The following is a 26,796-nucleotide window of genomic DNA, read 5'->3' on the forward strand; positions in this document are numbered from 1 at the left end:
ACAACAGTTACTCAGTCCAGTAAGTTCTGTGCTAGCTTGGCATTTTCTACTATGTAATTTTTATCCTAAGAACTGAATAACCCATAAAACACAGCAGCAGAGTGCACAGAAAACTGATCAGAGCTGGTTGTTGTCATTACCGAAGTCCCTTCATTTTTTTTTTTTTTTTCCCCTAGTATAAAAAGGGTTTATTTTATCCCACTACATTGCTTCAATGATCCAGCTGTACTTTCCTGCTCTTTTCTGGTGAAAACTCAAGTGGGTGTTTGGATGAAGGGAAAAAAGAAGAGGATGCAGAATCATTTTCTGGAAAGCAGCAGACCTCCATTCAGGTATGAAGATTAAAAAAACCCGGTGATACCCACTGCAGGCAGTGTTATTTGTTTTACAGAAACAAGGAACCTTCTGTTTCTTGACCTCTCATTAGGAAAGCAGACAAGAGCATTAAGTTTTTTAAACAAACTTTGTTCCATTTTAGGAATCATATTTTCTAGTAGGAGTCCCACTTACAAGGCAGAATTACTGACCTGACCTGTCCATTAAGTAAATTCATGCAAACAGAGATACCCAGGCTCACCGGGTGAGCTCTAAATGATGAGACATACATGCAACTCTGAATCCCTAAACAGAGTTAACAACTTGTAGTAAAAATCAAACATCTTAAAAACTTGGCAGCTTCATTAACAGAAACACCTAATTGTTACCTTTCCAGTAGCAGAGATGCTACTTGCCATTCTGATTCAAGTGAGGATGAATGGATCCAGGCTGTTTCAACCTCGGTATTTAGATAGATGGAGTGAATCTCAAGGCAGACCAATACAGACCTTTTGAGCTGCCCGCATGCTTGGCCAAAGCACGTCAGTCATCCCCACGGAGTACTTTGAGAGACTGAGAGGGAAGAAGACAGAGATCACCATCGCCCTGAAGTCATCTAATTCTGTTCCAAGACAAACACTGCATATGCAAACAACAAACACAGGCACAAATGGTTAAGAAAGTGATACTTAAAGCCTAGAGGAGTAATTAATAAGCTAACATTTAAGGTTACTTGAAATTCCAATAGCTCACCTTCAGTTTAGGATTACAAAGCCTTTGGAAAGCAGATTTTATAAATTCTAACAGTTCAACAAAAGAGACTTTGTCATTAATGCTTAATAGATACAAATAAATTATTCCTTAGTAGAACTCACATTTGGGTTTTATTATATTCCGTAAAATATACAAGAATCTTGAAGTACTGAAAGAGTGCAGGTAAATACAGTATTCAAGCAGTCACTATTTCTATGTACATGCTCATTAATTCTTCAAAAAAACCCACAAAATTATCAAACAGATCAAAATATTGTCCCGTGTTTCCACTTTATGTTCAGAAAACCAGCTGATAATTTACAATATCATAAAGATTTCCAGTTTCACAATACAAAAAGGATAAAAAGGAAATTTGATTCGGTTTGCAGTAATTTATTTGTACTTTACCAGGACACGCAAGGAATCCTTGCATGTACATAAGCCATTTCACTTGAAAAGTAACAGTTGTAGTTAAAGCAGAACCAAATAAAGTAAATATGCATATTTAACAGATAAAACTTCAGCTTGCTTATGTCACTTTTTCATTCTTCAGGCAATTAAAAAAATGCAGTAGTCTGTTATAAATAAAAAAGATAAAAATCTTCAGGTGAGGCTGAACTACATTAGGGGACCTGCTTCTGCTGTTCATTTCTAAATGGAGCACAACAAAGATACACAGCTCTTCCCACAGACCAGACACTGTACTTCTTTCTAATAGGGAAATACACTTTTAAATTCACCTCCCCCTCCCCCAGTAACTCCAGGATTTAAAAAAAAAAAAAAAAGAAAAAAGAAAAAAGAAGTGATAGGGATTTACAATTTGAACTTTACGTACAATTTTTTCGATGCAAGGAAGCAGACCAATCGTTGCAAAGAACTCTCAGTCCCAGTGGGGTTATGGAGACATTTCCATTCTCTTTATGCAGTTTCATAGTTTCCAAGTTATGTATTTTAAATTAAAAAAAAATCTCAATTCAATCCAAAGTTTAACAGTCTAAACCTGTGCAACAATGACCGTTTCCCTCCCCCGTCTCCCACCCTTCCCTTGTTTATTACACTGTACATTTTTCACCCTGACTTCACCTTGTTAGCTGGTTTAGTTTTAGTATTACAAAAGTACAACAAGTTCCATTTTCGTGTTGTCAAAAAGAAAAAGAAAACTTAAAAATAAATCTGCTTTCTTTCATGGTACATTTAATAGTGCTGGAAGGTTTTTAGATGGTAAACAAAAAAAAAAGTCAACGCTTAAAACCAAATCTAAGCTTCTTTCCCAGAAGTAATTAAGGTTTGGTTAAAACAACTTCTCAAATAATCTATTCCAGTTTTCACAAAAATGTATTTAATTAAAAAAAACAAAAACAAAAACAACCTTTTAAGTTATTTGGTCCTTTGGCAGTTTGCAGCACAAACAATGCCTACTGTACCAAACGCTTTTATTGCCTTCAAAATGATTTTCGTTTTATTGACAATATTTAAATCTAGTATCCTCTGTGTTGTACAACAGTGTCGTTCATTTACATCAACGAGGGTGCCCAGTCTGCAGAAGTTACTCCTGGCACCAGAAACAGAATGGTTAAATAAAGCAGTTTTGACATTCTTTAAATTTTTTTTTTTTGCCACGGTTTCCAAGAATTTATTCAAGAATTTCTGCTTCTTCTGCAAAATATGCTCTTAAAAATCCTTCCAGAGTCTCATGGATTTTGTTTTGTTATATGCAACCACAATAAAAAGCATCTTCCAAAGGTCGGTCCTCTTTTTGTATTCAAATTCCAACAGCTTTTTTCAAAAGCACAGATGTGACGACTTCCAGCATTAGGGGTCACTCTTCAGCCCTACAAAATGCAGTGTTCAATAGGTCTCAGAATCTGAGTCATTGAGTTCGTCTTCTTCTGTATAGGGGTAGCCATCCTCCCTGCCAATATTGTTGAAAGTACAGTAAGAGCTATGATCACTCCTCATGATTGGCAAGGAATCGAAGGTGACTGTTTTAGAGGTGTTGGTGTAATGATTAATGGCATTGAACGTAAGGGAAGGCAATGTGCTGCTTGATGAAACGGGCATCATCGTGGCCAGGATAAGCGCGAGGCAATCGGCCACATCCTTGTTGGGAGCACAGGCCAAAGCTGGTGTGTAACCTGGAAGCCGAGAAAAACACAACAATAATGTACAAATTTGTCCAAGGTCATGTCATCTTTCAGCTGCAAAAACCTTTCATATTACTTAGTTCCACACTGTTTAAAAAGGGCCATAAAATTAAATACATCATAAAATTTTCTTGTGCTATTTTGTTTTTACAGCTTTCAGTTACAGATGCATCCCAGAAGTCAGAGTTCTTTGGAACAGAGATGTCAGGGTTTTTTAAACAGTCAGATGTTCTCGGCCAACCATAAAAGCCTGGTTCTGGAAATGGTGCAGAGGTCAACTGGCCAAGGGGATGCAACTGAGTGCACTCACCAGAGAGTCACTGCAGAAACTACAGCACATGAAATATTTCTTCACCCAGAAGCTTCCCTATCGCTGTTCATCACACCATGAGCACAACCACAGGTGACAGCTAATTCTGCTGAGCAGACAGGCTAATGGCCATGTGCATTTGAGAGCCTGAAGTCCCACACTACTCCCGCTTCACAGCTTGAAGGTGTACAGCATCTAAGTTTAAAGTTACTTGTATGCATTTAATAATGCACGGCTTTATGGTAAGCCACATGATAGGCTTCTATTCAGATACTTGGAAAGCATGAAAAATGAGGTAATGCTTATTTTACCAGCAAGTATTGCAACCACTAAGGAATCACCTTTACTGCAGAAATGATCCAGTCAGGTTTTAGGACATGGTTCAGAAATAGTTACCATGAGGTTAAACCACACTGCACAGAATTTATAAACAGATAGGCCTCTGATGGAAATTCATTGCGACTAGAACATAAGCAAACAGCAAGCAATAGACAGCCTTGACTAAACAGCTCAGAGTCAACAGTGACAGTCTGCGGAAGCAATGGAAGAAGTGGATATTTCAGATGTGTAAGACAATACTCATTCACCTCTGGAACAGAGCATCCCACTTCGTTGTAAAAAAATAAAATAGAAGGTCAACAAAAAGATGAACTGATTTGTTTCTAGTAAAAAAAAAAAAAACAACCACAACTCTAAAGCCCAGAACTTACACTAATATTCAATTTTAGATCTTGAGCTTCCATAACTAGGAATGAAATACCATATTCTAGTTCTTTCCCTCGCTCTCTCTCACCTCAAAGTATTCATGGCTTTGTCTACACAGCGCTTTGAGCAGGGACATTCACCTCAGAGTATGCTCTATGAATACTCTCAAGGCTGCTTGAGATTTTATAAGCAATGTAATTGCTATTAGAAAGAAATGCTAGGAACCACAGAGAGGAATTAGATTAGGTAGCACTGAGGAGTTGCCTTAAATTTAAAATATTAGCAGATTTAAAGAGAAGAGTAAACGTTAGTTAGATCCTCTGGCTGCCAGAGAACTGTAATTTCTGTATGGACAACTATTATGTCAAAAATCCACCCCAGCATGGCACTGATGGGCTGCACATGAAGAACCCACAGAAAACACAGATGATGTCTCCAGTTGGCATACTTGTGAAGAGAAGCTGAAACACAAAAAAAAGATGTTTTCCTGTCTTTTCATTCTATGGAGTTTCATTTAGCAGTTACCCTTTACCCTATTTCAGGGGAGGAATGATCCTTAAATCTCCCATGTCAATTTAAGCAGTGCAATTTGAGAAGCCCTGTAAAAGGAAAGTCACAGCAAACATCAAGAGAGGACAAGCTTTCCAAAAGGGAAATCTAGTTAGAGCTATTAATCAGGCACGTCCTGTCTTAAAAAAAGAGACAAAACAATCCCACAAAAATGTAACAAAACAAGAAAACAACCACTAAAAAAAACAACCCCAAAACAGCTATTGCTCTTAGTTACTAGGCATATTGAAATCATAGATATAATTATGTCCTTACAATGTGTGGGATTTATTCTCTGCAATTTTTTAAATTCCATTATGTTTTCTTACTCACATGTGACAAAAAGCTCTAATGAGCCAGAAGCTTGAGACCCACTAACTGAAATCTGTAATTCACACTCACTTGTAAAAGCCAACACTAACATATCTACCCCAGACAAAATGGGTGGCCATTCCATCCAACTTAAATGCTCTGCTAAAGTGACTCATCATCAACATGCCGCTTTTTCTATGGCAGAACCTATTGGAAGGTTCGTATGAAATTTCCACACGCTTACTGCGTTCCAGTGAGTTGAGTTTAAAAGCAGAGCTGCTTATGGGGAAACAAAGTTAAATTTATTCTTACCGTTTTCATCCACAGCAAGTACACTTGCTCCCTTTCCTAAGAGTTCTTGAACTACAACTGTTAGTCCATTTCGAGCAGCAACATGCAGAGGTCTGTGAAGACAAACAAACTGGTAGATAAACCTTAGAACAAAATGTAATACACAAGACAGATAAAATGTAAAATGCATTGTGTTAAATGATTACTGACATATTTTTACTTGTATGTTATTTACACATCACCCAAATATAGGAGATATAAAACGAAGATGGGAAAATTTAACAAAGCCATCTTCTGGCTGCAGAGAATCAAGACAGAAATAGTTCTGTATTCTTATTATGATTTTTTATTAATGGAACCACATGTGAGGAACTAGATGCTGGAAACGATATGCGTGCTTATGAACTTCATCACAATAAAAAATTAGTCACCTTTACCTTCCTGTTAATAAATCTTTCATTGAACAGTTTTAATAGATTGCGTCACATCTGAGATCTACTGTGTTACCAGCAATAATCATTAGAATACAAACATCGCTACATTATTTATTGCATATTAATGCTTTCAAGACACATTCCATCAATCTGCCTTCCAGAAACCACTACATTCCTTTGTGACCAGAGACGAAAAATTTAGACTGCATAAAGCAAGGAGGAAAACAAATTACTTTTGAAAACCTCAAACTATTAAGCATGTCATGTGGTGTCTTGATGTATCAAGGAAAGTGTAACTTTACCACAACTTCTCTGATTACACCTTTTTTAAATGAAATAGTTTTCCAGAATCGATTCCCACTGGTTTAAAGAAATCCTACCACCACTCTGCAGGAAACAGAATAATCAGCTTCCTTCCATTCTGCTTTCTCTTGCAGATCTCTCAGAATAGTTTGTAAGACTGTAGGGGTTTGAACATGACAGATTCCAGAAGGGATGCAAGGCCAGAGAAATGTACAAGTTACTCAGAAGTTTTGGTGTTTATTCTAAATGGTCTGTGTGATAACATTGCTAAAGCAATCCAAGAATTCATGTGTGTAACTTAGCTACTTATCAGGTGTTAAATATCACCTACAACACAAATACATTCTTTAAAAGGAAAAAAAAAAATATGCAGAAAAGTTATTTTAGTAGCTCATTCTGAAATACATTTCACAGTACAACTTAGACATTCTAAGCTTTTCCTATAACAGTGCTAACAAAACAGGCTTAATTCTACTTGAAGGTAGATCTTCAGGAAGCACTGAGAATACTGAGGGTGGTCAGGCATGGAACAGCCTTCTCAGGGCAGCGGTCATGGCCCCAACCTGCTGGAGTTAAAGGAGCATTTGGACAATGCTCTCCAACACAGGACTTGAGTTTTGGGTGGTTCTTTGTGGAACCCAGAGTTGGACTTCATGATCCATCCTTGTGGGTCCCTTCCAACTTGGGATATTGAGAATATAATGTAGAACGATAAAATAATATTGAATGGAAAACAAAGTCTTCCATCTCAGTAATAGATAAATTTTACTAACAGAAAGCATGCTGAATAATACAAGCACGCTGAATAATACAAGCACACTTAGCTAGGTTTCAATGGTTAGCTATGGAAAATAAAATGTAATTTGCCTGCAATGAATTTTAAAGAACTGAATTTTAAGTGAAAAATTATTTAATTTGTAAAACAAATACACTGGTGTACAGATAATCTCAATGGATTGCAGTAATCTCACACAGGATTCCCTGAATCACAATACGTTAAGATTTATTTCTCATCCTTTTCACTCAGCTACAACTAGAAGTTCAGGTTTGAACAATATACCTTCTCACTTCAGGTTGGTCCAACTCCTGGTATTTAGCAATTCAAACAAAATTCAACCAATTTAGGAAAAAAAAATCTGCAAAAACATTTCTCTTTATAAGAAAGTCTTAGCAGAAACACACCAAAAAGTAATCTGAAAAGAACCACTCTGGATACATACGTTTGCAAGGCTGCGTTGGTGGCATTGATGAGGTTTCTGTCTGTAATCTTCTCCAGTATTAACAAGGCACTAGTTTCATGACCCTTAATACAGAATAAACATTTGTCACATAGCAGATAACCTTCAAAAAAAGCTTTGAATGCCTTTCCAAAGTAATAAGTTCTTATCATAGAAACATAGAATGGCCCGGGTTGAAAAGGACCTCAAAGATAACCTAGCTGCCCAGAGCCACATCCAGCCTGGCCCTGAATGCTTCCAGGGATGAGGCATCCACTGCCTCCTTGGGCAATCTCTTCCAGTGTGTCACCGCTCCCTGGGTGAAAAACTTCCTCCTAATATCTCACCTAAATCTCCCCTGTCTCAGTTTAAAACCATTCCCCCTTGTCCTATCACTATCCACCCTTGTAAACAGCCGTTCCCCCTCCTGTTTATATGCTCCCTTCAAGTATTGGAAGACCACAATGAGGTCTCCCAAGAGCTTTCTCTTCTCCAAGCTAAACAAGCCCAGTTCCCTGAACCCTTCCTCATAGGAGAGGTGCTCCAGCCTTCTGATCATCTTAGCGGTCCTCCTCTGGACCCCCTCCAAGAGTTCCATATCCTCCCTGTACTGGAGGCCCCAGGCCTGGGGGCAGTACTGTAGATGCGGCCTCACAGGAACCGAGTAGAGTGGAACAATCACCTCCCTCTCCCTGCTGGCCACCCCATTTTAAATGCAGCCAGAACACAGTTGGCTTTCTGGGCTGCAAGGGCACACTGCTGGGCTGCAGGCAAACACTTATTTGTAAACAGTGTTTGATAACACAAAGTACCAGTGAGTACCAGTGAGGTCAGACTATGCACGCACCTTGCTGCAAGCCAAATGGAGTGCTGTGTTCTTACAACTATCTTGCAAAGTCAGATCAGCCTTAGCACTGCTAACCAGCACCTCTGCAAGAAATAAAGGTTTCTATTAACTGAAAGCAAAGTCTGTAAAGTTCTAATAGTTTACATTTGTGCAAAACGAATATGTTATTTTGAGAAAATATATCCACAATAATCAACTGATAAGGCAACTTCATCTGTGGCAAGATCAACAGACTGAACAGCAGAAATAGATACTTTACCAACAGTATTTGTCTGTCCATTTTCTGCAGCCATCATTAAAGGTGTTTTCCCAGAAGCATCTACAGCATTTACTTGAGCATTGTGACTGAGTAGAAGCTGTAGACACTCAACATGATCTGTGAAAGCTGCTGCATGAAGAGGGGTCCTGAAACAGATCACACGGTCATGCTCAGCTGTGCTTTCTACAGACACACTGACTGCGATCAGACCTGACTGTAGGTAAGAGACTGGGCAGTCATTCCCACTGATCAGATGGGATCAGGAACGTTAAGCTATGACTGGTGCCTTCAAGTTTCAAATACATAACTCTTATCTATGTAGTTCACAGTACTGATAGAATTTGATTCAGACAGAAAAAGTACACATAAAATAATACTCATGAACTGATGCAGTTTTAACCATGCCTACACAACAGAAAGCCCATTCAGGTTTACTGAATCAGAACTAGATTAAAAAAAAAATTTTTTTTTTACTCTGAATTTAAATCTTCAAGGAATAAAAAGGAGGAAGTAGGAAATAATCTAAGTAGCCATTAAAAAAACACAAACAACAACAGAATTTAGCAGAGTGAATGCAACCACTACATACATTCTTCCACCATGCAGATGCACTCTTACCTTCCCTTTGAATCTGTTGAATTTACAATACCAGCACCTAATGTATCAATTAACATTTCTGCAGCACCTTCATTGTCATTTATCCTACAAAGAATTAAAAAAGCTGTTATTTACAGAATGATAAATCTTTTGTTAAATACCACGATTAAGTTTATGAAGAATAATCTTGCTTTTCCTTACACAGCACAATGCAATGGACTGAAAGAATTTCCTTCCATTTTCTGAAAAACTTCTTGTTCCAGGAGAAGTTCTACACAACTGTCGTGACCTGAAGTAAATGCAGAGATAGTTTAAAAAAATAAATAAAAAAGGAAAAGAACTACTTATGATTTAGAAGAAATATTTATCTAAATTGGATTGAGCAATATTTTATTTTCAAGTTTTAAAGTAGTTTTAAAGTATTAGTAACATCTATCTCTGTATTAACAATTACATGTATTTAACTGTCAACTCATTTGATAGAGGAGAAGTTTTGCATTAAAAAGAACATGTGCTTGCTAGGAGAAACAAAGTATACAAGACTGTGAAAACCTTTGTATTTCTGTAACTGATGAACCCCATTTTTTCCAAGACTAAGAGAACAAAATGAACAATGGGACATTTTATATATAACAATCAAACAGAAGCATCTGGGTACTTCTTTATACCTGGAAACCATTTCAACTACTATTTACTAGTTTGCTATGCTTTGTTAATTTATGAAGATGCTTCCTATTTAAGGAATCCAAACCTATTTATATATAAACTTCATTTTGTCACTTGTCTTCACTAATTACAGATTGTACGAAATCAAGTTTGAATGTACATGACTGACTGCAGAATATGATAAAATGTAAACATTTGTATTAGTCAAAATGAAAGCTGTCCAAAAATGGCTAGCACCTCCCCAAATTACTAGAAACTTCTGTTCTTATTAATTAAATGATTTCCAGGTCCTGACACAAACGCAGCACTGCATCCAGCAAGGTTAATGCACTGTTTTGTTCCTCAGCTTTTCCCTCTAACTGCTGACTCCCTCTGCAGTTACATCTACATTCTGACATTTAACTTCAGATTTCAGATATGAGATACATGATTTTAAGCAATAGAGTGTTGACACTCAAATCATTGAAAAGGGAGATTTACAAGTTTGTGATGATTACTGTCCTGGAAGTAATAAAAACAAACATGACATAACAGCCCTGTACATTTTCACACAGAAAATGCCCAACATAATAGAAAAAATCTTTTCATCTTGGCTCATTTGATTCTCAATTTTTATTTTATTGTTGAATACTTAATTAGATTCAAAATGCTTTAATTGTATTGGAAATCCTTTGTGAGACACTATGCCTACAGAGAGATACATCCCCCCCAGCATGCTTTCATGTTTACCATTGTAACAGGCCCAGTGCAGCGACGTATAGCCATGATTGTCTGCTATTGCAGGTATTGCATCCACAGATGTAGCTGACTGCAAGAGAGCTCCTAGAACACCTATATGCCCACAGGCAGCTGACAAATGTATAGGGGTTCGCCCCCTACAGTCTCTTAATAAGGACTTAGCACCATGTTGAAGTAGTGCTTCCACACATTCCTCATGCCCAGTAACTGCCTGAGAGAAAGAAACGAAATGCAAGTTTGCAAATATTCATGTGGAGTGTCAAGGTGTATAACTAAACTAAGCAAACTCTAGGTAATGTCTTAAATTTCTAAGTAATAATAAAATAAGCACAGTTACTGTTTTTAACATGTGGAAACAGCCACTCTGTTGGAAAAACAGCAATGTACTTTTATATTCATGAGAGGATAATTTATTGGAACAATACTGAATGAACTACTCATCCCTAGGGCTAGTTCAGTTATCTGTCAAAGATTTTAAAAACAAACAAACAAACAAACAAAAAACAGAAAACCCAAACCTATTTGGCACAATTTTCTTCCATCCATTAACATGTTCCCCACCCCATGACAAAAAGTCGTACTTCAGGTCTTCTGCAGCCAACAATTTATAGCAACATTATGAGACTGAGGAAATCTAACAGAATTCTGAGGTTATGTAGCAAACAAGCAAAAGCTAGCCTTGAAAGCAACTAAAAAGACAATTTAAAGCTAAGAATGGCATTATCAAAATTATAAGAAATTAATCAGTGCTATAAACTAAGCCTGTATTTTAACTCAGTGTGTACAATAACGGAAAAGAAAGGAAATATTCTCTTACCCCTCTGTGTAATGCTGTCCTTCCCCACTTATCTTTGGCATCTACATTTGCTCCCTTGTTGAGAAGTGAATAAACACAGTCCGTGTGCCCATTGAGAACAGACAACATCAAAGGAGTCCTACACACAGAGAGAAATTAAAGCATAATTTACATGGAAATGTAACAGTCTAGTGCTCAGCTGAAATATAACACACACACACACACACACACACACACACAATGGCTGAAGTTGGCAGAGACCTCTGGGTCCACCTGGTCTAACCCCTTCTCCAGCAGGAACACCCAGATCAGGCTACCCAAGCTCATGTTCAGGTGGTTTTTGAAGATGCTCACTGAGGAGACTACATAACCTTTCTGGGCAGACTGTGCTTTGTCACCCTCACAGCAAAGAAAAGCATTCTGATGTTCAGATGGAACTTTCCACGTTTCAGTTTGTGCCTGTTGCCTCATTCTGGCACTGGGCACTATCAAAGAACACTGGAAATTTAGATTATCCATAAGCTTCTCTAGCAATACCTTTATTTCAAGAATGCCAAGAGATTCCCAATTGAACAAGGTATTTTTCACTGCCAAAGCTGTTTATTGTAAAATATGCACTCACTTGTCTTCGTTTAAATATCAAGTCGTTTGAAAGCAACAAACTAAAAATCACCAATGTAAAATTGTATTTATTTTACCCTTTTATAAAATGAAGTAATTTGTGCATATTAGATTGTGTATTTTTAAAACTTACTGTCCATTTCCATCTTGAATGTCCACTGCATTCTGTGGTTCTGCATTTCCTATCAATAGTCGCAAACATTCAGAGTGACCATTTGTAGCTGTAAAACATCATCAAAATACCAGTTTTACAAGAATTGCCTTCAAGTATGCAGCAGAAAGAGCACAGTAACTTGCCCACGCTAACACTCCATAGTTTGAGAAGCCAGTGTACAGCTTTATCACTGATACAATTGATTTTAATATATAAAACATGTATTACATATTAATACATAATAACAAAAGTATGAGCACTCAATGATTTCAGATATGAGGTATTCTCAATTATATGGTATTGCACAGAATCAACTGCAACCGTCAATTACCAACAGGCATTTGTTTTTGACATATAAATTGGGTTGCACACATCAGCTGTAAGAGTATATGCTTACACATTGTCCACAAAAAGGAATAATTAAATATAATATCACAACTTATACCTGTGCCTTAAAACAAGCAAACACATACACAGTCATATACAGAATTTGTTACCAAGTGTAGCCATGTAGCTTATAACAATAACATCAATTCAAATAAGCCTATTTTCAAAGACAGGAAAAAAAATGAGAATAAGGCATGACTGCCATATTTTGAGTTTATAGATGTTTTCCTGGAAGTCAGTAAGAAAACATCGTGAATGTTTGCTATTATTTGAAAATATGCAGTAAGAAGTGATTTAAAAACATGGAAGAAACAGAACACAGTTTTCTAGTCTCTTCTCAAACTGATAGAAGTATTTTACAGCCAGGACAGGCAACACAAATCACTATCTAAATTTGGGCTGTATGAAAGATGAGGAGAGAAACAAGAACATACTGCCAACACCTCTCAGTACAATTAGTCTTGCTAGCTGAATGGACAAAGTTGGAACTAAATGGTCTTAAGTCCTTTCCAATCCAAAACACTGCATGCACTCTTTTACAGAGTAGCATGGAATGGTAATTCACAAGCTGAAATGATTTATGGGGTTAATACAGGTTTCCACTGTAAGTACTTTGTTACCTTTACTAAAATAATCTATACCTACAAGTATATAAAAATCTAGAAGTCTTAACAGTAACCCAAAAGTGATCACTCATTGCTTAACACCATCTGTTAGAATGCTAAGAGACTTCCAAAGATGAAGGAAGATCCACTTCAAAAGCCAAAATTTTAGAGTTTGTCAGTTAGCACAAACCTGCTGCGTGTATTGGGGTTCTCTTTACAACATAATCTTTCACCAAGATTGATGCTCCCTGATTAATGAGCACATCTACACATTCGACGTGTCCCTTGAAGGCAGCAAGATCCAGTGGTGTCCTTCCATTGTTATTCCTCACATCGAGGTCTAGCAGCGACTGTACCAGCACTTCCAGAGCTTGATGGTGGCCGTGGTAGGCCTAAAAGAATGAGAAAATTCATCAGTTTTCCCATGACTACAAAAATGAAACAGTGAAGACAGTATTTTTATTTTTACATATGGAAGAGCTCCTGATGCAGCATATAGATCATTACAAAATATTTACAATTAATTTTGAAAACTCTTTCAACATGAAGGTTGGTGCTTTTTCATTTCGTTCTTCAAATAAGCCACAAAGCATTTCCATAAATTTTTCCCTGCCTCCAATTTGTAAAACCATCAGTATTCCGAATACTGATTGTTACATTCCTTATACTGAAGTTACATAATCCTCAGACTATTTCAAGTGAAGAACATACGCAAGCATATTTAATTCCTAGAGGTTTTAAATAAAACATTTCAGAAAAAAAGGTGTAAAATTCTGTAGGTAAAAAAGACAGTACAATTAGCTACCATATTTGGTAAAAATAGAAGGGACTTAGAAAACAAAACAGAAAAAGATAAGAATGGAAATACAAGGATAAAACAAAACAAAACAGAAAATGTAGTTAAGTACCAAGACAAAGCATCAAAATATGTAATGAAAACAAACAACTACAACTATGGTTTTATAGCTTCCACAGTAAACTCTGAATTTCTTCTCGTAGACCTACAAGCTCTATTTCCAGAAAAAGAAATTTCCAGGAACAGTCTCTTTAGCAGCTTTCTTTTACCAGTATAAGATTACTGTTCCCTTAGCCATATATATAGCAATATACGTACTACGTGAGACCTAGGCTATTTTCAGAAAGTACATTGAGGTTTTTCCACTGCTGGAAGTCCAGTGAAAAGAATAAAGTTACACATCGAGCTGTTTTTCAGTTCCCAACTTCTCGACAGTTTCGACAGGTTTGCTCTTCTCCTACTGTTTTGGCAATTTTGCACAAGTATTAAAGATAAACATTTCTCATAATAAATGATGATGGTAAAAAAAAAAAGAACACTATTATTTGTAGAATAAGTTTTTACAAAAGTTTAATTAATATAATTCATAAAATAAATCTTAATTATATGAATCAAAGTGAAGGCAATTCCACAAATTTCAAGTGAAAGGCAAAAATCATCCTGTGATTATGCATTGTATTTTCAGGTTTAATTCATTTTATTGGCATAATTAAAAACAAAAACCAAAACCAGGATGAATCAAAACTATGCCAACAACTCTTGCAACTAGAGGAGGACTCATCACAGGCTACTGAAATACTTACAGCTAAATGCAGTGGACTTATAGGTGCTCTGTTGTCTGAATCGTTCAGCATGTCAGTACCTGATGTTTCCATTAGCTTAACAGAGAAAGTCTGAGTGAGTAAAGAACTCATCACCTTTAAAAACATTCAGCAATAACTGCTAGCTTCCAGTATACACAGATTAAAAAATAAGACACAATATTAGGAAAAAAAAAATAAAAGACTACAATTTCCTTAATAATTCTAGATTCATTCCAATTTTCTAATGGCTTTGAACTGCAATTACTGCAACCCCTCCCCCCTACTCATCTCCTAAAGTTGCTTAAAATTTTGCCCAATAATGCAATAATCAAATCAGAAATTAGTGTAAAATTAAGACTTTCCAAAGCAATCGTATGAAATAAATAGATGACATTCACACAAAAGGAATTTCAGGACTGGTGAGAAAACAATTGCAGGGAAAAAAAACGCATATATATTTTTATTTGATACTTTCACATGCTTTTCAAGTTTTAACCCTGGGTCTTTTTCATGACTATTTAGCTTTTTATGGTAGCAAAATTGAAACACAGTGTTTGTGAACGCCCAGTATGTTCAGTTCACTACGTTTTCACAATCATTATTTTATAGCAGTCACACATAAATTTCAGTCAGCTCATGGCTTAAAAATATTTTTGTATTTTACGATGCTGAACTGCAATTAAGTCTTCATTGCAACTGAAATTAAATAATACATCCATGCACTGAAGAAACGTTTGACTAAGTTTAACGATAAGGAGCAGTGTTTTTAAAATGACACGTTCCCTTTTGCTGCCTAGTACTTTAAAAGTGAGAAATCACGCACACTTACAACATCTAGAGGCGTTTCACTCGCAATCTGCAATTAAAAACATTCAGAATTTTTATTTTAATACATGTGAATATAAAAGTACAATCTGAATAAAAATATCTTGTACAACACAGAGCAGACAAAATTCTCTCATATCAAGTAAGATGCATGTTTTTGCAAAGGAATCCATTAAAAACAAACTGGAGGCCCTACTATCTAAAATTCAATTGTAAGGCTGTTAATTTACTCTTACTGTGGAAACTACTTTAAGGCATCCTTACTTGACAGCTTTTCTCTATATTTAAATTTACTTGTTCAGATGAAATCTGCAAAATTTCTTAACACTCCTCAGGAGGATATGTGTGGGTATTTTACTTCAGCCATAAAGAAAAGAAATTAACAGTGTATTCTAAATTAAAAAAAACAATGGTAAACTAATGTCACATATCCTCAACCATCTTACCTCATCTCCAAATATGCTATCTTTTTACACCAGTATCTACCACCTTAGCTTTCATCTTGCCTCTGTTTTAAGAGTAGCAAGTGTTTGAAGATTTATTCTCACAGGAACTGAAAACCTAAAACCTAAGCTAAAGTGAAGAACGAAGGTGGAGGAATGCCCTGGCCTTTGCTCTGTAAGGACAGCTGTTACATCCTTCACCTGTAATAAAGTTTTCTTACCAATTCAAGACATAAGCGATGACCATAAGCAGCAGAATAATGAACTGCATTGTATCCTTGCTTGTCTCGGATCCCTGGATTGGCATCATTTCTTAGCAAGTATTCCAGGCACCTGTTTAAATTGAAATATGGAACCATATATCTAAACGTTGAATTTCAAGTTTATAGCAAGCGATAAATCATTCCAATTCAATTGGAAAATAGAATGTAACAAAGAAGACTAGCAATTTAATACACGATATTGGCTGGGACTAAAGAACACCTAACTGAGTACACTGAGTGCTAAGGTCAGTCACAAAGTTTCCAGAATCTGAAAGAATCCTTCTCTGTGTACATCCAGAACCTTCTGAATCAGGACTTGGCTACAACTAATATTCCATGGCTATTTTTCTCTTAGATAACACAGCTGCTGATACTTTCATTAATATAAATGATTACTATTTTTGTATTTTATACAATATATCAGTATGTTTTTCCGCACCTAATATGGAAGGAAAAGAACTAACAGCTGAGTTCTTCAGAATCTATAGTTCAGTAGAGCCACACTGACTCTATTCCACTACCAGATACTAATGTATTGATTTATATATATACACACTCTAAACACAGTTGATGACATACTCATATCCTACCAATCATTCCTCTTGTAACCTGAGGCTGTAAGGCAGAACGTAATCAGCAGTTTCAAGCACTGACACCCAAGCCAGGAGGATGAGAAATGGGATATTGATGTCACCTCTCTCTCTTAAAGAACTAGTACTATTTTTCGTTAAGAAATACTTCATATATGGACGCTACACGATTCCTATGCGTTCGTAATTTCATGCTGTTCACCACTTAACCAAAGTTTTGCAAGGAACAAGGAACATCAGTGGCCTTATCTAAATTCCTTTACTTTCGTACTTTGTGAATTTGTCTTTTCGCAGAAAACTCAACATGCTCTGCAAGAAGTGATGTCTTTTAAAGTTGTCAAGTAGCATTCTAACAAATAAAAAACCAAATCAATTGTTTTAATGTTTCTTTTCATCCAGAAAGATTAATTTTACTTGAGTGTCTTCAATAGGCTTCTCAAAAAGGAGATAAATGAAAATTTCTGAATGCCCAAATAAATTTAGATTTGCCATTTATTTAGTAGTGCACTATTAAGTAATTCTAATATATGTAGAAAGATCATGTTTTTTTTCCCCTAGTATGCTGCTTAGCTTGCTTTAGTCTGTGAGCATATTTCTCTAATATTGCCAAAGTATGGCTTACTGGGTGTACATTCCAGATCCGAAGCATTTGCAGACAGAAACAAACAGGAAAATAATTTTCAACAAAAACATCCTTGTCTCTAAATTCGGTCTTGAAAGAATCTGAACAAAATCCATAAAAACACACTTAAATACACATGGAATTTCCATATACTTGTAGATCACTTCCTGACATTTTTCCCAGGCTTTGTATTCCAGATCAGCAATTGCTTTTAGCTTAATTCCTATTTTGAATATGAGCTGAGGAGCAATGGCTTTCCAGCTGTTACTAATCATCTTGCTGCATCAACATTAAAAGCTGCTCCCTTGGGCCATTCTGCTCTATAGTCCGACTTGCAGAGAGCCAACTGTTAATCAGAACAGTAAAACTGCATGGCTTTTCAAGACAAGCTTTTGAGTTATCTCCTAAAGCTCTGCAATATTGCCATCATAATTTGCAACTGTCCCCCTTCTAGAAGGCAGGAGGAAAAAATGATGCCATTTGAAGAACTACTGCAGTTTGGAAGTTTTCTCAGCAACTGTGAAGCTAAAATTAACCTTAGCTCAACATGTGGAAGAGGCTGGTTTAGCAATAGGTATCAGTATATTAGTTTAAAGACCAACATATTAGTTTTGGAAAAGGAATCAATGACTTCTAGTTCTAATACTTTACAGTTTAGCAGTGCTTGGTTTGTGAACAACCTTGCTATTCTTAACTATCCTGCTACACAGGAGCACTGGAGTCATGACAGACTACTTTTATCTTTGCAAGCACCAGGTGCAAAGACTTCTTCCCCAGATTTCATATACATTGTTTTGGGTTTCAGTGCACTAAGATAGCAAAAGTTGCTCATTATGGTGTAACATGCAATGGAAATTTGCCCAGCTGAGGAAGAACAGCTAAAGGTCAACCAAAAGTCACTATGATGAAGCTGATGGTGGAAAAATGAGGAGAAAGTAAGTGGTCTAAAACTACCAGAGGCCACTATCAGCGGGACATTAACATATATTAATGAGTTTTTGGGAAAGAATGAATATGTATGCCAGTGTATTAACTGTTTAGATGTAGAACCTGAACTCTGAGAGAGCAAATTTGTCAAGCCACCTGGTATGTGACTTGAGGAATAAAGGAATGCTGCCTTCTCATACCACACTGGAGTCAGAGAGTTTTCTTCCTGGATTTCAGATGACACACGTAAGAGTGCAGTTAAAGAAGTACTATCTCAACAAATTCCAGAAGGAACTGAGTGCATCTGTATGAACTGTCAGACAATTTTCTTTTGAAATTTGTCTTTACGGAGAAGAGGCATTTACTTGAAAAACATGAGTTACATGGCCATGAAAATATTCCTTATTTATCCTTAGGTATCCCAGCAAGTTACAAGCCTCATTCCAAAGGCTACTCCACCTTTTAAAAACTGTTGTACTCAAACAAGATGATATGGCATCAAAAAGCATTACTTTCCAGGAAGGTGAAGCTGTATGCCTTTGAAATGGGATGCTGCACACCAGTCTGTTTTGACCTCTGTGTGAATGTGCACACACAGAAGAGACCCTCCCCTTAAGCCTGTTACATACACAACAACTGACACTCAATGAACCTTATTAATTTTGTGCTATCTGCATAAGCTTCACGTGTATGCACTAACATTATTCCAATTTACGTACGTACAATCATTAGTTACAAAACTAACACACACAAAAGACACTTATGGATTTAGAAAGGCCTTTGGATGCATTTCGTTAACACAAGTTTAACTACTTCACAAAAATTTATATCAAGACAGTTCCAATGCTGAACATGAATAGCTTAATCAAATCCCAAATGGATAAAGTGGTCTCACAGTTACATGTTTAGTTCATCTTTATCCTGGTATAGGCCTACTGTTATTCACAGATTAGTTTGACAAAGTACTTCCGACTAACTATGCAGATTTGAGGGCAAAGTGAAGAACCCTCCACAAAACACCCCATTGTTCGTCAAAGTTTGATCTTGAAGTAAAATGACCCTACTGGTTACAGCCATCAGAAAGTTACATGGCATCCCCCCACAGACAACATTTACTCAACCTCTACTACACAGCAGATGGGATCAAAATCTCTGCTCACCATTAGGACATCCGCACTACAGAATGTAATAAAAAAATTACAACACATTCACTTATTTCAGAAATATTCTCCATACGATGAACAAGTCACTGCCAGTTTTAACCTTTAAAAAAATATAAAAGATGCGTTCAGCAAAGCTGAAACACCCAAAAGTCCCAGCTCAGATGTTTCTAAAGATAATTTCTGTAGGACAAAGCATGCCACACTTACTTTCCATCTGTGTCTGATGCGGCTGCATAGTGCAGAGGTGTACAACCCCTCTCATCAAGGTCGTTCACACTAGCTCCAGATCCCACAAGGGCAAACAGGCACTGATAATTACAATTGGCAGCAGCATAATGGAGTGGAGTTCTTTAGTACACATTTGAATAAAAAGTACAAAGGTAAATAACAGCAAAATAATACTAGAGAGACAGAAAATGCAAACGAAAATGAAACTTAAATCCTCCTTTCCTTTTTTAGCAAATATTTGTGGTGAAGAATGCATAAATACAATGTTAAAAATTGTCTTTGAGGGGCCATTTAGTAACACAGGCTATCTAGGGACATATTTGTCAGCCAGCACATACACATACTGCGGTGCGAAGTTCTATATGAATTTTCTTGTTTAAACATACAGAGAAAACCAGTTTACATTAGACATTTTAGTTGATTTAGTTAAATAGGTAATTTCAAGCTACGTGAAAAGTATGGACAAATTTAAGAATTGCACAGCAACTAAACAAGGTTGAAATACAACAGTTAGCAAGTCAATATTTTCTGCAAAAAGTTCAAATTTTTAGCTAACACAGACATGCAGTATTTTTAACTGTAATAACATATCAGAGGTATTGTTAAAGAAAAATCTTGAAAATATACATCGTTTCCTTGTAAGAAAATCATGACATACTGAAATATTGATATTGATGAATCATCTCAAGGGAAACTTATTCTACCTTCAGTTCTCAAAATAGCAGTTTAGCACTGCAATGATAAAGAATTTCAGTTTCTATTTATAAAAAGTGATTGCTTCTACAGATTTCTCCATTTTGAGGGTAGGAGGCACTTCAAAATGTTCTACTTCTTCAAAATAATTTTTTCCAATTTTCTTAAATTTTAACTGTTTTAATAGTTTTCATCCATGAAAATAACTGTTTTGTGTAGCATGCAAGTTAAAACAAAGCTGCCAATGAGGAAAGTTGCGACAAACAATTGTTGCTTTCTCAGGAAAGAACAGAAGAAGTCAAAGTGAAACACAACTCTATATCCTTAACATTTCCTTATGCACTACTGATTTTCCAGGAAGTGAACAGCAGGAGTACTGCATGAATAATGCAATGATTTCAGGATGTTATGTCAGATTTTGCACAAGTAGTGATCGTGCAATCTGAACTTAAATAATTCTACATCAAAAATAGAAATTCATGTCATTCCAAACAAGTTCTGAGCACAAATGAGGAAAGGAACAGTAACAGATGGATATAATGAGAGGTTATAATAAAACCTTGGACATTTAACTAAAGAAAAAGCCTTCAGAAATAGTAACAAACATACAGACTGACATACTATTTGGAAAACATTGCTAATGTCTTTGAATGAGTGACATATAAACTCATTACATCCATGTTCTAAGCAGTGAAGGCTCGTCGCATTGCAGCTGAGTATGTAATGCACTCTTTAAAAACAAGACTGAGCACCTACCTAACTAATATATATATATATATATATATATATATATATGCAGCTTTCTATAACATATGCTGAAGAATACTTTATAAGGGACATAATTGTTTAAAAACACATAAATTGGAATGAACGGGTTTGACCACATAGCAAACATTTTATAACACTTTAGAAACCCTTCAAAATATGCAACTCTAAAATCTCTTACCTCCCAAATCTGTCCTTTTTGTTGAAGTCTGCTCCAGTATTCAGCAGAAGATTTAGGCACTCCAAATTCCTATTAAATTAATGCAATATTGCTTGTGATTGCAGATTATTGCAATATTGGCCTTTATAATGCGAGAACTGCATCTTAGATTGTTTTTTTTTTTTACAACTAAACTATATGAAAACTTTTGAAAAGTATATTTTCTGTGAATTTGTATACGTAATACACATTTCACAGTTCCAGAACCAAAGCAGAAAAGAACACAAATTATTTCATGACCACATACATATCAAATGGCATGCATAAAGGGCATGGATGTTAACTCTTCTAATAGGAGACTCAATTCTTAAAAAAATAAAATGAAAGTTATACCTGAACCGCACATGATTTTTGTTACCAGGATTCCAACACAGAAACAAGTTTTTAAGGTATATATTTGAAGCTCAAATGTAAGTTATAATGTAATGCAAATATTTTACTTAAGCAATTCATTTTCAATACAACATGACCACACTAACAGATGTATAGCACTACCTCTTTAAACAAAATCTTAATAACTTTTCTAAATTGTAGATGAATGAGGGAATGAGTCACAAATAATGTGTTTTTATACAGAATGACAGCATTTTAACCTTAATCATTTGTAACAAGAATGCACGTATCAAGTAACTTTCCACTGAGAATGATTATTTAGCAGTATTACTTAAGTAACATTGCAATAGAAAATGAAAATATCATTATAATGGAGTTTTTGTGTCCCACAAAGTGTATCATGAGATTTATTACCCAATTCTTCCAGGCAATTTTGAGTAGCTGCTATAGATAACCTACAATACAATAACAATAATCAATATAGATCACAACTCAAGTGATCTATCAAGTAGTTCTGAACCACTTCATCCATCTAAACTCTGGAATTTAATTACAGTTTGTAATTTTGCTTGATTGATCTTTTGTTTGTGGATATGGTAAAAACGTATTTCCCAAAGTTGCTGTTTTTCACCTCATGTCCTATGGTGACCTAGAAGCAATTGTATCATCACCCATGGGAAATTAAAATAAAATCCAGTTCATCCCCAAGCATAAACCTAAGATAAAGCTGATGATACCTGGACACTGTACTCCAGTAATTACTTATACAGCTGAATATTTAATTAATTTTTATTGCTTGTAGATGGAATCCATCTTGAAATTATTTTCGCATTTACATAATTCCAAGGGGAGAGCATAGGAGAGATGCAAAGAAGAAAGAATAATAAAAAAAAGGAATGATCAGCAATTAAAAAATGAACACTAAAAATAAAAGCATGAATGCTTTTTACATACCCTCCAGCTGCAGCTGCATGAAGACAAGTTCTGCCAAAGTCATCTGGGGTGTCTATGTCAAAACCTATAAATCAAGTATTTGTAAAGCAGTTATGCAACGCAGGCTTTCACAAATCTGTTCTCATCTACCCTTAAGAGAAATGCTTGCAAAGCAAACTTAGCAGCTACTCGAGAAAAAGCACTGGAAACAAGATTAATTTGAAACTAACTGTTGTTACTTGCAGTGTTTTGAAAAGCACATTCAAATAAAACTGAAAGGGAAAAAGTAAAACAAAATTTGCAATGTTGAGGTAAGAAGTTATGTTGTTCCTTATCTAATTTAACTGCTAGTATTTCTGTATCATTTCGTACTGGACATAATATCCATGAAGATAATAGGAAAACTTAAGAATAAGCTAGAATTTCTACATGTTCTGCAGATAATTTTTGTTTTTGTTTTATTTTTAATAAAGAGGGAGGTATCAACACTACCAAATCCAGAATCAACTTACATTTTATCTTCCATTTTAGCTCTCTAGTGTCAGGCAAAGATCTTCACTAAGCTGGAGATCCATATTGAGTTACCATTATAAGCTTTAACTTTGTCCTGACATTTCCACGAGAAAGACTGTCCTCCATGCATTATTATTTAAGTAACTAAAAACTGACTGGTCAAACTTATCTTTGTTGTTAAGATAGGTATTTGAAAAAAAAGCTGTAGCAGGAGAAGTCTAAACAGTCAAAACAAATGGGACATCTCAAACGTCTCAGCCAAATTGTACATCCAGGACAACCCCTCTTTCCCTCTTCCAAATGAAGGGATTTTTCTTAGAATTTGACACCAATCAGCACACACGTACTCTTCTACTCATAAACTTCATGCTCCCCAATGATTCTTATCCTGTTGTGCTGCAAATACGGAATTTATAAAGGCAGCACCTGAATTATACATCACAGAGTAACACATGTGTTGGAAAGAATAAGCAAGGGCACAAACTCTCTCCTCTGGGCAGTATTAGCTACAGAAAACAACCCACAATACTGACTTCTGTTTTAAATGATCACACAAAAATCAGCATGAGATTCACCCAGACAGAAGCAGTAATCAAGTAGAGCAATTGAAACTACTTTCCATCTTAACCAGAACTTGGACCTCAGAACTGCTTCATGCAAATAAAACTTCCCTGATTCCATTCTACATGCTCACCTTCACTTATTTTAAAGCAAGAAGTTGCATTAACAATAAAACATCAATGCAAGTTTTTAAATGAGCAGTCACAAAGTCTTCAGAGCTATCAGGCTGTCTGCTATAGGAATAGACAGGAATAAACCAACCTGTACAAAACTAAAGACATCATGGCAGGGACATGAAAGATGCTAAATAGAATAATTAGAACATTAGCCTTTCTTTTTGAAGTCGTATTATAGCCTGGACCAGTTACTCTATCACTTTGACCAACTTAATACAATATTTGTAAGTTACAGAGACACTATTTCAATATGGATTGTTTTTTTAGGTGGAAAGAAATAACATATACAGAAGTTTACTTTCACTTTTTCTACAGTCCATTAAAACAAACAAAATACACACTGTTCCCAGGCTATTAGTAAACTCTAAAGATTCCTGCGTGTTACTAAATTAAGACTTAAAAGTTATTCTATGGAATAAAAATGAATTATAAAGCCATTATAAGACTTTCAAGAGTATCCTACCTGATGAAAGGAGCTTTCTGCAGCAGTCTGAAAATCCACTTAATGCTGCCAAATGGAGAGGAAACATCCCATGTATACCCCGCCTAAGATACACCATAATCAGGTATCACAGTTTCATTACAATTGAAATAAGACAAACATGACTATGCCAAAGTGAACGTGTATGGCTTGCTCACCAAACTACCTAATTAAAATACTGAGCCATAGGAAAACCTCACATACTAAATGCATTCTTATTAGGCAGGGTGTACTAATTCAGTGCAACAGTCAATAAAAACAGAGATTTTATTTCAAATATATTGCTTTACAGAGAAAAAAATTCCCTTTTGTACAGATTGTAATGTATTGTGCAGATATGTAAAAAGCACAGTACAGGATAATGCAGAAAATATTTCCTAATTCAAATTTTAGACAATATGAAAAGATCCTACTAGACTTGTTAGTCTAATAAACACAATTCTAAACTCTCTCAGCTTGCACTCATGTCAGCAAATGTTACCTACTTTGCAGTGTCAGCACCACTCGTAATCAGAGTGTTGATTAATAGCTCATGGCCATATCTAGCTGCTATGTGCAAAGGAGTATTTCCATTCTTATCTTCACAGTCTATTTCAGCTCCTATAATGTAAAAAGTAATAATTAACTAAGAATACATGTTGGCATGCAGATGCTTCTGTTAGAAAAACAGCACTGATAATAATTCCAGCAACATTAATAGTTGTTCAGTAATAACTGTTCTGAATTTAGTATTAACGATGAGCAAAACGGAGAGAAGCATTAAGCTAATATGGAACAAGTGTTCTGCAACTCTGGTTATAAAAAACAAATTAGCTCTTTCCGTATTCTGAAAAATAAAAAGCTCTTCAATGCAACTTTTCAAACTTTATAGGCAGACATACCAGACTCCACCATTAACCCAACTACTACTTGGCAATGGATATGAAAGAAACTTTCAGTATGCTGCTATCAATACAAAGAAGGAAAATATATGAAATACAGGAAAGATGATGACAGATCTACTCCTTCCCACTTTTTTTTTTTTTTTTTACCATTTTGAATGATGGTTTGAGATCTTGAAAATCTACCGTGGATTGCTGTCATGTGCAAAGGTGTTTTCCCATCTTTACTCTGCAAAAGAAAAAAAAGAAAAAAAGCATTTGCTTATGTCCAGTAAAAGTAACCCATCGGACCTGACCTCTACTCCCTCCTTTAAATTCTTCCTGTGCAATTCTGAAAGATGGATGCTGGCAGTTAGAAGTCAGCATGACATGAAAAACTCTACAAAAGAGGTGCTCTTAATCACTCCTTCAGCTCCGAGTGACAACTCAATGATGCCCCTTCACTCACAATTATTCTTTTACGATAATCGCTCTCAAGGGGATGTGACAGAACAACAAGCCTCTGCCCAACTCTCCCCCCACCTAAATCTGAAATAACACAATGCTTCTTTACATAAAATTTCTTTCTTGAAAGAAAACAGCTGTATTTACTATGGATGTTTACACATTAAAAAGCTCCTCTGTTCCACCAGAAATTCTGTAAAATGATACTTGTAAGTAATTTATCACAAACCACAAGTAATGCCTGGGTAGAACTATTCAACCACAATAGGTATTATACATTTGAAATACATACCAAGTGTGCACTTAGTCACTCACCGAGTAAATATGCTCTTCAAATAGGCCAACAATAATGCATAAGGGACTTGCAATTTTAAACAGCACAATCTAAATGCACTTACAAAAACAGGTTTTTTTTTCTGTTGTTATTTCTTTAAGGTAACTTTCTTTTTTCTGTACTTGATCATAGGTAATGGGAAAGCTTGAATGCAGAAGAATTTTGACAACTGCACACAAAAATTGCACTCAAAATAAAAGCATTTTTGGACTCAGTGCATCTTTACATTTTAAATATTGGCTTTGAAAAATAGAAAACATTAAAAAAATCAAAGTTAAAATAAGTGAAGGATGGGAGGGGGAACATAAAATATGAACAGATGTATTGTCATAGCTGGCTGCTGTGCAGAAATGCCTTCCATCTTTACTCTTCCTTTGGAAACAACTGACAAAGCCTCTAAGGATGTATATGTTACTGAAAATCTGCTATGTTTTAGATGACCTGAACATGGAATTGACAGCAACGTCACTGCAAAAAGCAGTACATATTGCCTAGAACAATGTGTTTATGGGAAACATTGGCTTCTCAGACATAAACTGACAGAAATAAAATGCTTTATGATGACAGCTATGTTGTCTTCAGATGTTTCAGCTAGTAGATTTTTTTGACAGCAAATAACCCAAACGACACATCCACATCCACATATCCACAACAGCAGCAAAGAAACACTGAAGAAGAAATCTAAAGCCACTTGAGGGACTGGACAATCAATTTTACTTCAAGAACTTCTGTACTGAAGGACTTAAAAACTGAACAAATATAACATAAGTGACAATTTCTCCAAGCAAGCAACCTTTTT

The 26,796-nt window shown here is 35.8% G+C and overlaps 1 protein-coding gene across 1 annotated transcript; it reads right to left on the reverse strand.

The window, feature by feature from the left end:
- Window positions 1–1,180: 1,180 nt before the first annotated feature.
- On the reverse strand, window positions 1,181–25,609 carry ANKRD28 (ankyrin repeat domain 28). The gene is made up of 20 exons (XM_010712827.3): window positions 25,370–25,609; window positions 24,824–24,938; window positions 24,321–24,403; window positions 22,629–22,692; window positions 21,303–21,371; window positions 19,643–19,783; window positions 16,092–16,203; window positions 15,432–15,458; window positions 14,603–14,677; window positions 13,194–13,395; window positions 11,991–12,078; window positions 11,258–11,375; window positions 10,432–10,651; window positions 9,238–9,325; window positions 9,058–9,141; window positions 8,440–8,585; window positions 8,181–8,263; window positions 7,337–7,419; window positions 5,401–5,492; window positions 1,181–3,203 (listed from the first exon to the last, which is right to left on the reverse strand). The coding sequence occupies exons 1-20, from the start codon at window positions 25,419–25,421 to the stop codon at window positions 2,917–2,919; spliced, it is 2,229 nt and encodes a 742-aa protein (XP_010711129.1). The 5' UTR covers window positions 25,422–25,609; the 3' UTR covers window positions 1,181–2,916.
- Between the last annotated feature and the right edge of the window lie 1,187 nt (window positions 25,610–26,796).

The sequence above is a fragment of the Meleagris gallopavo genome, chromosome 6, assembly GCF_000146605.3.
Source record: "Meleagris gallopavo isolate NT-WF06-2002-E0010 breed Aviagen turkey brand Nicholas breeding stock chromosome 6, Turkey_5.1, whole genome shotgun sequence".
Classification (NCBI taxonomy): domain Eukaryota; kingdom Metazoa; phylum Chordata; class Aves; order Galliformes; family Phasianidae; genus Meleagris; species Meleagris gallopavo.